The 17,017-nt window shown below is 39.2% G+C and overlaps 1 protein-coding gene across 5 annotated transcripts in view; it reads right to left on the bottom strand.

Annotated features, from left to right (window-relative positions):
- Positions 1–367: 367 nt before the first annotated feature.
- Positions 368–17,017, bottom strand: part of LRCH3 (leucine rich repeats and calponin homology domain containing 3) — a 122,019-nt gene continuing 105,369 nt past the window's right edge. For 4 of the 5 annotated variants that reach the window (XM_047099342.1, XM_047099338.1, XM_047099339.1 and 1 more), the window contains 2 exons: positions 9,510–9,587; positions 368–3,333 (listed from right to left, as the gene is read on the bottom strand). In XM_047099342.1, the coding sequence (XP_046955298.1) occupies positions 3,211–3,333; positions 9,510–9,587 (201 nt within the window). In that variant the 3' untranslated portion in view covers positions 368–3,210. Of the gene's footprint in view, positions 6,161–9,509; positions 9,588–17,017 lie in introns of all 5 variants that reach the window. The other variant, XM_047099341.1, reaches the window with a different exon arrangement.

Genomic DNA, 17,017 nt, shown 5'->3' with positions numbered 1-17,017 from the left:
TCATGAGACACCAGGGTCTATGCCTGCTTTGCTTCCTCAACAATTTTCACCTTGCAGGATATTAAGACTAAAACAGTAAGGATAATCCAAACAGAATGTCTTGGGGTGCTAAAGCTTTCCCTACAGCATAGTTGGTAATTTATGAGAGAAAAGTGTCCAAATATCACATGTATTTCATGAATTAAGCCTTATATGTGATTCCAAATATAGGGAAATACTGATATCTGTACTTCCTTAGAGTAAAACAAACAAACAAACAAACAAACTGATCTCAAGGGCCTGTTATGAGGACCCAGTTTCTACTGATGTTCCTTCGGGGAATTAAATACCCTTTCATTTTAGCCAAGGAAATCATGCTTTAGGTATGAACATTTTCAAATCAGCCTTTATTTCACGCTATTGAAGTGTTGGCTTTTATTTTAATGTCAACGTGTAAGGTGGCATACAGGCAATTTAAAATAACATACATGATATTGACATATTTATACTTAGAACTTATGCATTATATTTACAGACACAAATATAGGACAATGTTTTACAAAATCTTTCACTAATTACATGTTTACAACATTTTCAGAAATAAAATGAAATCTGCTGTAAACCATCTCACTGCAATACTTATATAAAAAGGGTTCTAAATATCCATGTTTTCCTTCATTTCTATAACCATTTTAAGCGCTTAGTTGTTAAAAATTCATCATACTCGTCAGCACAGTCACACATCATTAGTCACTGCTGAGCTGTAGCAAGTAAGAGAAATCAGACTCCTCGATTAGCTGTAAGGCTGTATTTTAAAAAGCTATTAAAGAAAGTGACCTGCTAAGAAGCCCCTTACTCTGTTCTAGCTAAATACAAAGGCCCCTCCGCCCATAAGTTATTTCCAGAGACCTGGCTGACTTATGATGTCCATAGCTGGCAGGGGCCCTGCTGGGTGGGCACTTTAGCCTTTTCTCTGTTCACACTTCAAGCACTGGGCTGGTCACCGCTTCAGTAGGAAGCTCACAAATGGTCAGGTGGAACCGTTACAACATTGTCTTCATCTTACACTGCAGTCTAGCAAGGCTAAATGTGAAATTTTCTTTCCAGTTTTTTTTAAGTACATACAAAACACTGAATACAAAAATTTTTCAACAAAACCATCATGAAATGTTTCTGCATCTTGACAAAGGAAAGAAATTCAATATGCTTGATATTTTTCTTTCATTATCAACCAAAACTGTACACAATTTTTTTCTAGCAATTCAAATATAAATTTGAATTAGTTTGATAAGAATACATTAATAAGGTTTCACGTTATGTGTGAAATGTGAAATAAGTGGAAATTTCCATTTATTCATATGGGATAATTAGTTGCAAATGTCCCAAATGTTGTATTATGTATGTCTTCTGGGGTTATTCTTGCATAGTAGGTGACAAAACAGTCCTGTTCTTTGCTGAGTTTCAAATTACTTCTATTATTCAGAGATTGTACTGAAGTTTAATGTTGACTAGAAGGAGAAACACCTATAGTGTAAAAATGCACACAAATTCTAAACAAGTCCCAATTGGTGGGTATGTTTGGAACTGTAAATATAATGGGGTCTGGCTCTAAACACTTAAAAGACATTTTACTTCTGTAAGAACAGTGAAGGACTGGGTTTTGAGCTCAGATGCTTTATGTTCTTTAATATTAAACTTGGACAAAGTGGTAATGTTCTGCTGAATTTGTTTCCCTGTGAGAACAGGGAGAAAACATTATTTTGACCGGACACTCCATGATTTTCCTTTTAGATGCTGCATTCACGTGATAGAGAACATTTTGCTCAAATGCATGCATTGGTAAAGTAAATCCAGAACAATTCACAACCCCGGATAACTAGTATCTTCACTAAGTCTATTTACCCGGTTTATAAAGGCAGTGAATACCAAAAGATATGCTGACAACTAAAAGGGGTTCAAAATACAGGGTAAGAAAGACCCTAGTGGCTTAAACCTGAACAAAGGCTCCCAGCTTTGTCACATGAGATCTTGGGCCCTTTCACTTGGCCCATGATTGAGTAAAGAAGGCACGAGTGGTAGAGTTAGATGAACTAGATACACAGCACGCTGTTTTTTAAGGTGCCACAAGTGGCTTGATTCAGCCACGGAAACCAGCTGTTACCTGAAAGAAATTAAAAAACTTGGTTTTTCCTTTATTTCCTTTGCTTTGTTTTCGTAATCTTCCATTAGTCAGGGAGCCGGAAGTGTATTCTGCTGTGGGTGGAAGGTGTGTGCAGGTCCAGGTATCCCGGGAGCAGCATGGGGGGAAGAGGATGGGAGGGCTCAATGCAAATGGTGAGTAGTGCCTGTTACCAGCCTAAGGATTTGGAACCTGTGTGGAGAGTGCTGTTTATAAAGTGTGGAGAATAGCAGGATGTCACACAGAACCAAGCTTTAAGTGGTGGTGGCCAGCCTGCGTAGGGGGGGTGGCCTATGACTCTGGCCTTATATACAACTTAACTCTCTGAAATGGTTTTACTACATAAAAATCTAGGCCTTCTACATTATATTTGTTCTGCCTGGACATAAGTATTTTGTCCAAAAAACCCAGTTCTGTTATTTTTGTCTTGCCTTGCACAGACAGTCCAAATAATCTTAATATATAGCTTCTGATTTTAAATGTGGCTGACAGAGTGGAGTCATTACTCCCCACATCATACAAATATCTAGATTGAGACAGTGGTCTCTACCACATCTGTTGAAAATGCAGATACCCAGGCCTCGCTTTAGACCTACCAAATGAGACTCTGCATTTTAACAAATGCTCCAGGAGATTCTAATGAACAACCAGTTTTGGAAACCAGAGGACTCCAGAAACAGGAAACAGGTAAAGATAACAGCATGTCTGTGCTTTCAGGGGAGCTAAATAGCCTTTTGAGGAGTTTCTTTCTGGTATGTGAGACAAGCCTACTCTCTAGGAAAGCACAGCCAGTTTAGGCTTCAGTGTTGCGTTCTCAGTAATGACAGAATTAAGTTTCATTTGTGAAAACCAACCGTGTCTTCCTAAACAGTTCAATGGAAATGAATATAACCTCCCCTAAAATGGAGGCATGAAGCAAAATATTCCTGTTAGGAATCATGGAAACAGTCCTTTTTAAGAACACTTAAGAGCTTTGTTTAAGCAGACGGCTGGCAGCAGCAATCGCGTCCTGCTCCGGTTTGGCCAGGCCAACGCCCAGGTGCTGGGGGTCCTTACACAGCAGATGACGGGTGCTGCTGCTTGGGGGGGGCAAGTGCCAGGAGAGCCTGGACCGTCACCGCAACCTGGCTCAAACCTTTCTCTTCTAAAATGTGGAGAGGCAAACATAATTGCTCCTGAAATGGAACGACGTAACATAAAAACAAACAAAAGAGAAAACAGGATGAACATCAACAAACTAAAAAGAAAAAATAAGCATCTCTTCTCTCCCTCATAATAGTCAACTGAGATATGAAGAGTCAGTCTGGGAAACTGGCCTCTGTTAACAGGAGTTACACAGAGATGGTACCTGACACCGTCACTTTATTAAAACAACTAAAAGTACAAACAGACCATTTTGAAAACTGGGGTAAGGACAAGTTACATACACTTCTACATACAACAGAGGATAACAAAATACTATGGAGTAAAAGCAACATCCTTCATTCCTGATACATAAAAGATCAATGCAGATCAGTAAAATGAGGTGGAGAAAATGGAAAAGCAGTTCCAAGTTACCAGATGGCTCAGGCCTGACAGATAGGACACTGTAGGAGAAAGTGCTCTGGAAATCATACACCAAAGGAATGCAAGATAGTTTCCTGCCAGAAGCCAGACTGCTTGCAGGAAGGATGCCCACCAGCTGTGTTATAGAAGAAATGGAAGTATTTCATATCTTGGTATTTAATGGATTAAATTATGCTGGAGATCTATGATGTGAGTTTAGTCAGGAACACCTCAATCACCATATATTTGAAAAGTGTTTATATGTTTGCTTAAGGAAGTTAAAAACTTCTACTGTGTTTGCCTCATTAATGTTTGGTTAAGCCTTTCTTGAGAGAGAAAAAGGCAGGGTTTAAGGATAACACCTATCATTGGTGTTTCTTTTAAGATTAAATATTCAGAAAAACAGACACTGCTCTCACAAAGGACAAAAAGTAGAATTCTGGTCCCACTGAAAAGGAGACTACACATATTTATTAAAAAAGATAACTGGACTTTTCAATGGCACTTACTGTATTAGGAAGTTTTACAAAATTAGTTGCGATAAAAAATATAACATTTATTTTGAACAGTTATTGGTACTTGCGCTTAAAACTTTAATACTTATCCTGATAAAACAAGGTAATTGCAATCTTTTGACCTTATAAAACTACCAACTCTGTATAAATACTTTGAGTACCACTGCCAATACAGATGAACTATTCTAAAATGAACCTGCAGGGTGTTTTGCTCTTGGGGAAGCATAGTTTCTCTGAGGCCAATTCCCTGATCCCTTCTCCATAGTGCCCCACACTGCTGCCTGCGGTTTAGACATTCCCTCAGAGGCTTGTGCTTTCCAGATGCGCATTTACCTGCCAGCCAGCTTGGAGGGAACGCTGTGTGCTCTGAAGAGAATGTACAACTACCCCCCTACAAGACCACGTGTTTTATCTTCTAAAGGGACAAAACTCCACAAAACCGAATGGTCTTTGACTCCAAGACATCTTAAAAATAGAACAAAGCAAGCCTTCCAAACTCTGGAAGGCACCACTACCATATAAAACTGGTTTTCAACACAGTGGTCAGGTCAATATTTCAGCATTAATAGTAAACAGTTTTTTAATGTGTTAAAGAACTGTCCCATTTAATATGTAAGAAAACCAAAGCAATCACACCCTCAGGCTGACTTCTACAACAAGGTGTTTGTTATGTTTCCTGCAATTCCCCTTCATATTTGAGTTCAGTAGATTCCTGAATGTTCAGAAACCCTATTTATGAGAACTAGAATCTGAATGCAATCATGAAGTAGTTTCAAGCATTAAGGCCAGCAGCTTACATATTTAGGACATCCTGAAGACGATAAAACTCACTGCCTTGGGTACAGAGCAGAGACTGCTGCCTGATACTTTACCTGTTCTTACTGTTCAGATACAACCTCCTGAACAGCCTAATTCAGTACAAGTTCACCTATTAAGATGATTCAAGTATACTGTAAGTTACATAAATTTCTATTTAAATTATAAATAGGGTTCTAGAGGTGAAGCTAGTTCATTGATAACAAACACAGTAAATCTGGACAGGTGCCTACTCCTGAAAGGTCAGCTCCAGACCATCTGCTTGTTGTGGACTATTTTAAATGTACACACTGGGCTCAGAATAGCGATCTAAGGAACCTACCTGATTTTTGGACTGCACGTTCTGATCAAATTAAAATTACTAAGACTAAATGGTCAGTGCTTCCAGATGTGCAGACAGCAAATGGTTACGTGGACCTGTGCCTCACAATACAGGATACCGCAGGATTTTCGGGCACAGCTCAATGCAGAGATCTTAGTGACCAGCTGCCTCCTCAACTGGAGAGGGTGCAACTATTTTCTTTATGAGCAGTTGTTGAAGACGTTGGAAAATGGCCACTTGGGAATTTTATTATGTCATATTATATCCTAAGTCTTATTCTAAGAGCAGGTGCAGGATTGTATCAGAGGCACCTCAGCACTTGTGATAAGAGGAAAAAGGACACAGGCCAGGAGAATGGACAAATCACCAGGAGAAAAAACGCTGGTGTTTTGCTCTGTTAGCAATCATCAATGCTTACTAATGTGATGGACTGTTCATCTGGACATATGGGGACAGGATTTATCTCCTTTACTGGTTGGCTGTTTGATAGCCAGAAAAAAAAAAAAAAAAAAAGCACGTATGTAAATACTTGGTAACAAGAAACAAACCTCCTTTACCAAACACAGGAATGAGGTGGAAAATCACTGGAGTGCAATCTTTCAGCTAGAGGGGGAAGATCCCGTAATAAAGCAGACAGAGAGTTAACATTAAAGTACAATAAAATGCCACAAAACCCAAAAGCTGGATAGACAGAGAGACAAAACTGGATTCTTCTGAATGTGCCCCAAGAGAAAGTAGTGTTTCAACAGTTCTTTTAACGCTGAGGTTTAGCTGAAGGATGTCAGAAGGGGAACAAAGATTGTCCTGTCCAAAGTGTGAGCAGGAAAGGAAAACAGAAAAACAAAGTCAGTGGTTCAGAAATACAGATTTCAGTATAGAATTCAATATGATCATCTCAGTCATACTCACAGAAACACATCCTAGTAATATTTTTTATTTTGAAGAATGAAAATAAAATGCTAAAAAACAAAACCGCAAACACCCCTCTTTGTGCTGAGCTTGCTTTCACTACTAAACAGCAGAATAAAACTGGCTTGTTGGTGACCAGTACGAACACTCAGGAAACTGAACAGAACTGGGTGATGTGAGGCCTACAAATGGTGAGTGAGGTCTATGCCAGGCAACCTCTATCCAGACTCATTTTTCCCTATTAACAAAAAAAGAATGGGCCAGAAAGCAGGACCAAACCTGCACGTGGGCTGAGGAGAGGTAAGTGTTCAGAGAAAGCCCCTCCAGCTCATAGGGGAAGAAATTAAGTAAATAAAAACACAATTGGACTGGAGAACAGGAAAATATTCTTTAACACATAACATATAGTAATTCTAGGACATAAGATACTGGACTCAAATAGACATTTTTATCACCCATTATAGTTTTCTGAATGTAACATACTTAATAAAAGTATAATAATAAAGAGAATACCCACATGCCCAGCCTTATCAGAGGTTTTCGAGAGTCACCTTATTCTTTAGAGTTTCATTCACAACTCATCAACACTTCAAAAGTTATATTGAGAAGGGAAATTGTTCACCTTTATACATATTCTCTGGACATAAAATCTGACAAATATTTGCAATATTAAGTTTTATGTTATACATTTTCAAAAGTGACATTACAAGTCAAACAGAAGTGGAGGTATTTAGGTAAAGATCAGAATGCCCAGACATAGGGGAGGACAAAGGAAGAGGAAGAGGTACAGGTTTCTTCTTTCCTCCTGGGGCAGAGGGACCTGAGGTTAGTTTGAACCTATGAGTTTCTGTATTTATTCATTTTCCTTCACTCTGTTTTAAGCAAATGACTAATTTTTTAACAGAAGCAGCATCGTAACAGGAACCCATCTCAGAGTGGTAGTGGTGGTAGTGATGGTGGTCGACACTGGGGTGGAAGGCAGAAGCAGAGAGGAAGAGATGGCCTCTGGGATTGTCCACTTCCTCTTTCGGGTGGGGAGACTGAGAGGGAGGAAGGATGTGTCAAGAACCTCAGTCTAACCACCCTGGAAAAATACCTAGTCTTTTAAATTTGTATTTTTTCTGTCTCCTGCCTTCAAACAGCACAGCAGGAACAGGGACAGGCTGGCCCACAATAAATACTGTTACCCACTGGTTGGCAAATGCTGAATTAAATGTACACTTTAAGGCAGACTATATTTTGCTGACTGTTGGCAGGTACATTCTGAAAGAATCTGAGTGTATGACTTGAAATCTGAGACACAGGGTGGTTCTCTAAAGCCCAGAGGACAGGTACAATGACTGTAAAAGTGCTAAACAGCACTTTTAATAGGTCTGATATAGGCCAAGTCTCGAACCTGTCTTGCTGTTTGGGGATGTTTCCAGTGCTCTTCTCTCTGGGTATGAGGTGCCTCTTTTCAGTTACTCTTATCCTCTCTCGGGTTCCCATTCCCTGCACTAACCCACACCACATTCTTTTCTTCTAAGACATGTGCTATGGCATTGGGGCAGGTCCTGGGCATGCTTGTGTAATGTGATGATTAGGTAGGAACATCTTCAACAGACAGAAGAAAGCACTGACCGTTACTGTGTGTATACACACTAGTATTAGAATATTAGGACCTGCTTATTAATATGGAGAAAATGCACACTATTTGCTTAGAAACCTTATTGATGCTCTCTTACTATGTTTAAAAATGGTTTGTTCTAAAAGAGATGATGAGTCTAGAAAACAATATGATATAAAAATGAAAAATCTGCTTTCATTTGTCCACAGGAACAAAAACAGGTTCTTGCTAACTACCAAAAATGTAAACTTAGGTTCTTTTTGTAACTCGGGTTTGAAAAAAAAAGCCACAAAAGAAAACAGTGAAAAATAACTAGTAGAATTACAATCTACTTAATCAAAGGGGAAAAACAATCATGGGAACTGACTCCAGCTAATGCTCTACGGCGCTGGACTCTTTCTCTTCCACTCTGCAACACGTACAAGAGCTGAGGGAGAAGGCCGCCCACTGGACAAGTGGTGCTGTGACCGCCTCAACTCAAGGTAACTAAGAGAGAGGAATGGGGGCCAGGTAAAGAGAGAGTCACTGTGATGAAAGCTGTTAGGACAAAGGGCTTAAGTTCAAGAGAAACACTGGAGTTGAGTCAGGGGCTAATCCTGGGGTTCTGACAGCTTATTAAGAAAGTGATAGAAAAAAGTCATGTTTTTCTTCTTGAAGGTTGGATACCAGATATGATGACAGGAACTATAAGGATCATGGTTAATGAAAAAAAAAATCAAATAGTACCAAGTTGTTATTTCTTTAAATGTATCTATGTCTAATGTCATTAAATATAGTTTTTAAGAGTACCATGCTTAGTTGGTTTAACACAATTGTTTTAAAAGCATAACTGAATAACAAATGTATGAAGTTCATGTCTCTTAATTAATTACATCTACAGAGCTTAACTATTTGTACTATTTATTAAAGGGCAAGGAAACTGTAACTGAGGAACCTGGAGACAATAAATCTCAAGAGCAGGACAAATCCCTAGAAATAGCCTCTTGTGTGCTACATTCCAAAGTATTAGAGCTTAGTGGAAAAACCAGTGAAATCTGAATCAAGTCTGTCATTTAGCTAACAGCACTGTCCCTGTGTTTGTTAGTTTGGATGACACACTATGTTTATATAGATGTTAACAGTACACGTAAAGTACACACAGTAACTCTCTAGGCTTTTTTGTAACGTTTTTCTAAGTCTAAAATTATTTCAAAATAAACATTTTTAAAAAGTATTAAAGTAAGTGTTCAAAAACCTGAAACCAACTGGAGCATTCTCAGTCTGAGATGCACTCACTTTGAAGCAGAGACTCTTGTGGATGAAGATGTATACAAGTCCAACAGCAAGTAGGAACGTTTAGAAAACAGAGTAACGATTTTGATTATTTAGCATGAATTACTTATTACAATAAATTTAAATTTATATGTGTATTATTTTTTTGCTCAGTCCTTGGAAATAATTAAGGAAAATTGCTAAGAAGTATACTGACTGACTCTAGTAACACAAAGTCATGTTAGTAGTCATCAATGTGGTTCAGAGCTAGTCCTCTAAGATTTTAGATACTTATACTTCTGAAAAATTTTAGAAAAATAATACTGAAGTCTGAGATGGGAGATGGCAGCGTCATTTAGGCAATATAAAAAATGTTAAACTTATTACCTGAGGTACACCAATTTTTCTGCAAGCTTCTAGGAAATTCTCCACATTCCGCCTGCATTTTGCCATTGTTAATTTAGGCTACAAAGAAAGGAAAATGTGGTGTTATTACCAACGTTTTAAAAAATTTATTTTAAAAATACTCTTCTCACAATTCCTTCGTCAATTCAGCACTCTAGACCATAGGGTCAGCAAACTTTTCCTTAAAGGATTAGATAATAAATCTGTTAGTCTTTATGGCCATATGATCTGCTAAGAGCTTGAAAGCAACTGCAAATAATATATACGCAAAAAGCTGTTCCAGTAAAACTTCATTTACAAAAATAGGTGCTGGCCTTGGACCACAGGTTGCGACTCTGTACTTTAGACATTTTACTTTGATTTTTTTTTTTTTTAATTTTTTTTTTTCAACGTTTATTTATTTTTGGGACAGAGAGAGACAGAGCATGAACGGGGGAGGGGCAGAGAGAGAGGGAGACACAGAATCAGAAACAGGCTCCAGGCTCCGAGCCATCAGCCCAGAGCCTGACGCGGGGCTCGAACTCATGGACCGCGAGATCGTGACCTGGCTGAAGTCGGACGCTTAACCGACTGCGCCACCCAGGCGCCCCCCATTTTACTTTGATTTTTGTAAGGCAAGTGCTAAATACAGAGAAGTTTTAGGGGGGATAGTTAATTTTTTTGCCATTTTAAAACAATATACAGTAAAGAAAATATGTAGGAATAGGAAGGAAATTACCCACAACCTCATCATTCAAGTACAATCACAGTCAACACTTTGGTTCATTTTCTTGCAGCCTTTATTAAAAGAAGATAATTTTCTAAAAAAAAATTTTTTTTAATGTTTGTTTATTTTTGGGAGAGAGAGAGAGCGAGAGAACGAGTACAAACGGGGGAGAAGGGGCAGAGAGGGAGACACAGAATCTGAAGCAGGCTCCAGGCTCTGTGCTGAAGCTCAGAGCCTGACACAGGTCTTGAACCCACGAGCTGTGAGATCATGACTTGAGCCCAGGACACTTAACCTACTGAGCCACCCAGGTGCCCCTAGAAGAAGATAATTTTAGAAAACCAATAGCTTTTGCTCAGACATATGTTACAGATGCATCATGTCTCTACTCAATGGTAATATGAAAAGTTTTTAAACATTTATATTTTACTTTATTATTTTTTAAAAATTTTATTTATTTAGAAAGCACAAGCAGGGGAGGGGCAGACAGACAGAATCCTGAGAGAGAGAGGGAGAGAGAATCCCAAGCAGGCTCAGCACCACCAGTGCAAAGCCCAATAAGGGGCTTGAACTCCAGAACTGTGAGATTGTGACCTGAGCCGAAATCGAGTCAGATGCTTAACCGACTGAGCCACCCAGGGTCCCCAAACATTTCTATTTTAAAAGATTGGACTAAAGAACCTGTTTTCTGAAGGATGAACATTTCCCATAGGAGATTTCCCTAATTTCTAATTAGTAAGTTTGTTTTTCTGAACAGATCTCTTACTAAAAACAGAGTTGTATCACATGACCTAAAGTTGTGAAAAAGTTTTTCACCTATGGGTTATAACGTAAGAAAGAAATACGAATTCCATTTCCCAGAATGATTAACAAACTCAAGTGTTCAAATTCACGGACTGGTTTTCAATACGTTTAAGCATCAGGCATGGAAGCCAAATGTCTGCACAAACTCTGCCTTACAGTTTTCACACAGGTTAGCAGATGGAAGCCTTGACCATCTCTAGAAAACAATGGTTTCATTTGTGAATACCTGGACTTTCTTCAAAGATGGAATATGATACTCCATCATGAAAAGAGGGGAAATGTGATAAATACATGATAGTGTTTGAAGCAACTATTATAATCTAAACCTGCAAGAGGCAGCAGGGGCTAGGATTGACTTTATTATAAAAAATAAAAAGGTGGGAGGGGACCCCGGGTGGCTCCGTTGGTTAGGCGTCTGACTTCGGGTCAGGTCATGGTCTCGCAGTTGGTGAGTTCAAGCCCCACGTCGGGCTCTGTGCTGACAGCTCAGAGCCTGGAGCCTGCTTCAGATTCTGTGTCTGCCTCTCTCTGCCCCTCCCCTGCTGATGCTCTGTCTCTCAATACTAAATAATGTTGGGGCTCCTGGGTGGCTCAGTCGGTTAAGCGGCCGACTTCGGCTCAGGTCATGATCTCACAGTCCGTGAGTTCGAGCCCCACGTCGGGCTCCGTGCTGACAGCTCAGAGCCTGGATCCTGCTTTGGATTCTGTGTCTCCCTCTCTCTCTGACCCTCCCTCGTTCATGCTCTGTCTCTCTCTGTCTCAAAAATAAATAAACATTAAAAAAATAATAATAATAATGTTAAAATTTAAAAAAAATAAAAAAATAATAAAAAGGTGGGATGAAAAGAAAATAATAACTAAAAAAATATTTTAAATATTTTATTTTTTTAAGTAATCTCTATGTAGACCCAACATGGGGTCTGAATTCACAACCCCGAGATCAAGAGTCATAAGCTCAGACTTCAAGCTGTATTACAAAGCTGTAATCACCAAGACAGTATGGTACTGGCATAAAAACAGACACACAGATCAATGGAACAGAATAGAGAACCCAGAAATGGACCCACAAACGTATGGCCAACTAATCTTTGACAAAGCAGGAAAGAATATCCAATGGAATAAAGACAGTCTCTTCAGCAAACGCTTATTGGGAAAACTGGACAGCAACATGTAGAAAAATGAACCTGGACCACTTTCTTACACCGTACACAAAAAGAAACTCAAAATGGATGAAAGACCTAAATGTAAAACCTCTCTGACCTTGGCCGCAGCAACTTCTTACTCAACACGTCTCCAGCGGCAAGGGAAACAAAAGCAAAAATGAACTATTGGGACCTCAACAAAATAAAAAGCTTCCAAACAGTGAAGGAAACAATCAGCAAAACTAAAAGGCGACCGACAGAATGGGAAAAGATAGTTGCAAACGACATATCAGGTAAAGGATTAGTATCCAAAATCTATAAAGAACTTATCAAACTCAACGCCCAAAAAACAAATAATCCAGTGAAGACATGGGCAAAAGACATGGAGAGACACTTCTCCAAAGAAGACATCCAGATGGCCAACTGACACATGAAAAAATGCTCAACATCACTCATCATCAGGGAAACACAAATCAAAACCACAATGAGATACCACCTCACACCTGTCAGAATGGCTAACATTAACAACTCAGGCAACAACAGATGTTGGCGAGGATGTGGAGAAAGAGGATCTCTTTTGCACTGCTGGTGGGAACGCAAACTGATGCAGCCACTCTGGAAAACAGTATGGAGGTTCCTCAAAAAATTAAAAATAGAACTACCCTATAACCTAGCAATTGCACTAGTAGGTATTTATCCAAGGGATACAGGCATGCTGTTTCGAAGGGACACATACACCCAATGTTTATAGCAGCTCTATCAACAATAGCCAAAGTATGGAAAGAGCCCAAATGTCCATCAATGGATGAATGGATAAAGAAGATGTGGTATACACACACACACACACACACACACACACACACACACACACACACAACGGAGTATTACTTGGCAATCAAAAAGAATGAAATCTTGCCATTTGCAACTACGTGGATGGAACTGGAGGGTATTATGCTAAGTGAAATTAGAGAAAGACAAATATCACATGACTTAACTCATATGAGGACTTTAAGATACAAAACAGATGAACATAAGGGAAGCAAAGATAATATAAAATCAGGGAGGGGGACAAAACATAAGAGACTCTTATGGAGAACAGAGGGTTATGGGAGGGGTTGTGGGAGGCGGGATGGGCTAATTGGGTAAGGAGCATTAAGGAATCTAGTCCTGAAATCATTGTTGCACTATATGCTAACTAGCTTGGATGTAAATTAAAAAAAAAAAAAAAAGTCATAAGCTCCACCAACCTGAGCTAGCCAGGCACCCCAATAATAATTTTTAAATTTCAAATTGAAAAACTTTCAAAAAGGTCCAGAAAGAGGATAGGCATTAGGTTTCCAGGAGAGTACCCATTCTTTCCTATGCCAAGTTCTTCTATCATCGAAGTAAAAAAGTCTGTTTTTTTGGCAGTGTCTGGGTGGCTCAGTCAGTTAAGTGTCAGACTTCAGCTCAGGTCATGATCTCAGGGCTCATGAGTTTGAGCCCCACGTCAGGCTCTGTGCTGGCAGCTCAGAGCCTGGAGCCTGTTTCAGATTCTGTGTGTCTCTCTCTTTTTCTCTCTGTGCCTCCCCCACTTTTACTCTGTCTCTCTCAAAAATAAATGAATATTAAAAGAAATTTTTTTAAAAAAGTGGTTTTTTTGTTTTTGTTTTTTTTTTTTAAAGAGGGAAACAGTAGAATCAGGACCTACTTAACATAAGGAGGAAAACAGCATGGGGGTTCAAACTGGCTAATTCAAACTGGGGCTGGGCTCCTTCATTCTCTTCTACTTTTTACATGTGAAAGAGCAAGGTGCTCCCTGCACAAGTGATGCTGTGGTCTTCTCAACTCCTGGCTAAAGAGGGAGGTAAGGTGAACTGATGCATAAAGAAAAAGTTACTGTGGTGAAAGCTATCATGACAAGGGCTTAACTTTAAGGGAAGTTGGGCAAATTAAGAAAACACAAGACAACTGCTTTTCACTTAGGAGAAGTTTTCATTGGCTAGAAATTCTCTTTCCCTATACCAGCTTCCCTGTCTGCCTGTAAAGATGGAAGTAGAAACAATGTAATTAGCTTCTCCTGTTACCAACGGACCTTAGCTAAGCAAATCAGGATCTTGATCTGAGTCTGGGAGAGAAGGCTGGGGATGTGCACACAGGGCACCATGGACTCTACAAAAGAAGGGCCCCTACACTACTGAAACTCTACCATTCAGATGCCAACATCTATGGAGGGGAGAGTGAAATAGGTCTGACTGTGTAGGTAGAAAAACAACTTGGTTTCTATGCAAAAGAAAGGCTAAAAAATGGAGGTCATGTCACTAAGTTAAAACTGGTTCAGGAATCACCACCATCTCAGAAAAAAGGAAAAGAAAAGGTCAGTCAGAATAGTGATCATGGAGACTAACTCAACATTACCTCCATGAAGACTACTAGCACCTTAAGACATAAAAGATGTCTCTGTTTGTGGGGAGAGGGGGAGCAGATGGGGGTGGGAAGCAGAATAGAGACTTCCTTTGAGATTTCCCCTGTAGACAGTAGAGATCTGACTGATGAAGGTGAAGAGGAATGAGGAACAATCAATCAGCTCTCTCCCTAGCCATTTCTTCCTTTAGCATATATCTCATTTCCAGGGATGTAGACCAGTATTTCATAACTACAATCAAACTCCTTTATGGTCTGATGAAAGTTGTGAATCTTTTCTTGAGAAGAATACACATGCATGCAAATTGGGGAGTTCATGGAGCCCTAAAAGTGCTTGATCCCAGGCTACAAATCCCTGCTTGTATGTGTCCAACAGAATAGCTAGTCAAAAGGACCCATCGGCTAGACTCCCTATCACTCTGGAGTACAGAAGGACTCATGATTTTGCCTTAAGTCAAATCTCGGACAACCTGCTATTCCCAAAAGCTTCTCCAGAAGTTTGGATGACATAACATATGGTTTTAAATAGCCGTGCATAGCCTGTTCTAATTCTTTAATGAACAACCTGATCTGAATAGAAATCTTATGTAGGTTTTGCAGAAGAAGATTTCAACAAGAGCATAACCTATACCTAAAGGAGTTAAGAAATAAACAATTTCACTATTCTGAAATTTGAAATGATTCAGAATTTTTATAGGTTATCTACCTTGGTGATATGGTTCCTTCAGTGAGTTGTCATATTACAATATTTGTCATGATATTTGATATGATTTACTAGTGCACTTCTAAGAATGTTAACTGTACTCGTAACACCTATGCCTATTAAACAACCAAACAGCAGTTTACCACCCTGAATGTGCCCCATCTAGTCTGAAATGCTTGGACATGAGACCTCTCCTTACAATAAGGGTCATTTTTTTGAATTGGGTGAAAGAAATTATGGTTCTTAGAATATATAACGAAAGTGTTGTTGTTTTTTAATTTTTAAAAAATCTTTATTTATTTTTGAGAGAGAGAGAGAGAGAGAGAGAGCGCGCATGAGTGGGGGAAAGGCAGAGAGAGAGAAAGACACAGAATCTGAAGCAGGCTCCAGGCTCCAAGCTGTCAGCACAGAGCCCGACGCGGGGCTTGAACTCGTGAACTGTGAGATCATGACCTGAGCTGAAGTCGGATGCTTAACCAACTGAGCCACCCAGGCGCCCCTCAAGAAAGTGTTTTTTAAGTTATATACTCACAGTGGTAATTAGGCAGTTCTCAAAGAATTACAATAAATCACCATGTTTTAATGCAACCATAAAGAAACTGCTATGGTTCTTCATTTGTATATGGCTTTAATTTTATATTCTCCTTACAAAAAACTTCTAAGAAAGTAAGTTACAAAGCTCTCTGTGTGGTCAAAAGAACAAAATAAGGGAAGTGACAATCTAATATGAAGGAAGGTAATCCATAGAAAAGAAAAATAGATGTAAATATTTATACTGAAATCTAGTACTGTAACAGAAATCCCATTAACACAATACCGATTTACTCATAAAATCATTATCACGATTTCAAAGTAGGGATTTTTGGTTTTGTTGGGGTTTTTTGCTTTTAATTAAAATACTGGACAATCTTTAACTGGTTGGCTCAAAGTCCATTTTTTCACCCCCAAATATTCCAATTTGGGAAGTTTTAACATTTACATGTTTCTCCTTTTTTTAACATTTATTCTGAGAGAGCAAGTGAGAGAGTGAGTGGGGGAAGGGCAGAGAGAGAGGGACAGAGAGAATCTCACACTCTGGGCTGTCAGTACAGAGCCTGATGCGGGGCTTGATCTCACAAAGTGTGAGATAATGTCCTGAATCAAAATCGAGAGTCAGGTGTATAACCAACTGAGCCACCCAGGTGCCCCGAAAAGACCTCTTTTGATTTTTTAAAAAACGTTTATTTATTTTGAGAGACAGCACATGCAGAGGGGCAGAGAGAGAGAGAGAGAGAGAGAGAGAGAGAGAGAGAAAATTTCAAGCAGGCTCCGCGCTGTCAGCCTAGAGCCCAACTTGGGGATCGATCCTACCCAACCGTGAGATCATGACCTGAGCCGAAAGCAAGAGTTGGACACTTAACTGACTGAGCCACGCAGGCGTCCCTGATTTTGGTTTTTTAAAGAGGAATTAATGTTAAGAGATTGGACTGCTTGTAACTCCTCTGTACCTTCTGTTCTCACACTTGATATGTACTCAATGCATAGGAGTTAAGTTTTGTTGTTGATTTCACTAGCAAGTTTTAAATGCTCTCATCTCATGTAATACCTGTATTTCTTTGACTAAAAGCAGGTCCACGTGTTTCATTTCTTTAGGCAGTTAAGTATTTGTAAAATAGTTTTATTTTTTCTGTATGTATTTTACATTCTTACGTGGAGGCACTGTGCTCTGGTAATCAAGGTAAAGAACCTCAGT

The sequence above is a fragment of the Lynx rufus genome, unplaced genomic scaffold (assembly GCF_022079265.1).
Source record: "Lynx rufus isolate CCGP_SWC_20201006 ecotype Redwood Valley unplaced genomic scaffold, mLynRuf1.p SCAF_5, whole genome shotgun sequence".
Classification (NCBI taxonomy): domain Eukaryota; kingdom Metazoa; phylum Chordata; class Mammalia; order Carnivora; family Felidae; genus Lynx; species Lynx rufus.
Note: the sequence above shows the minus strand (reverse complement) of the source record. Positions and strands in the feature narration are given on the sequence as shown.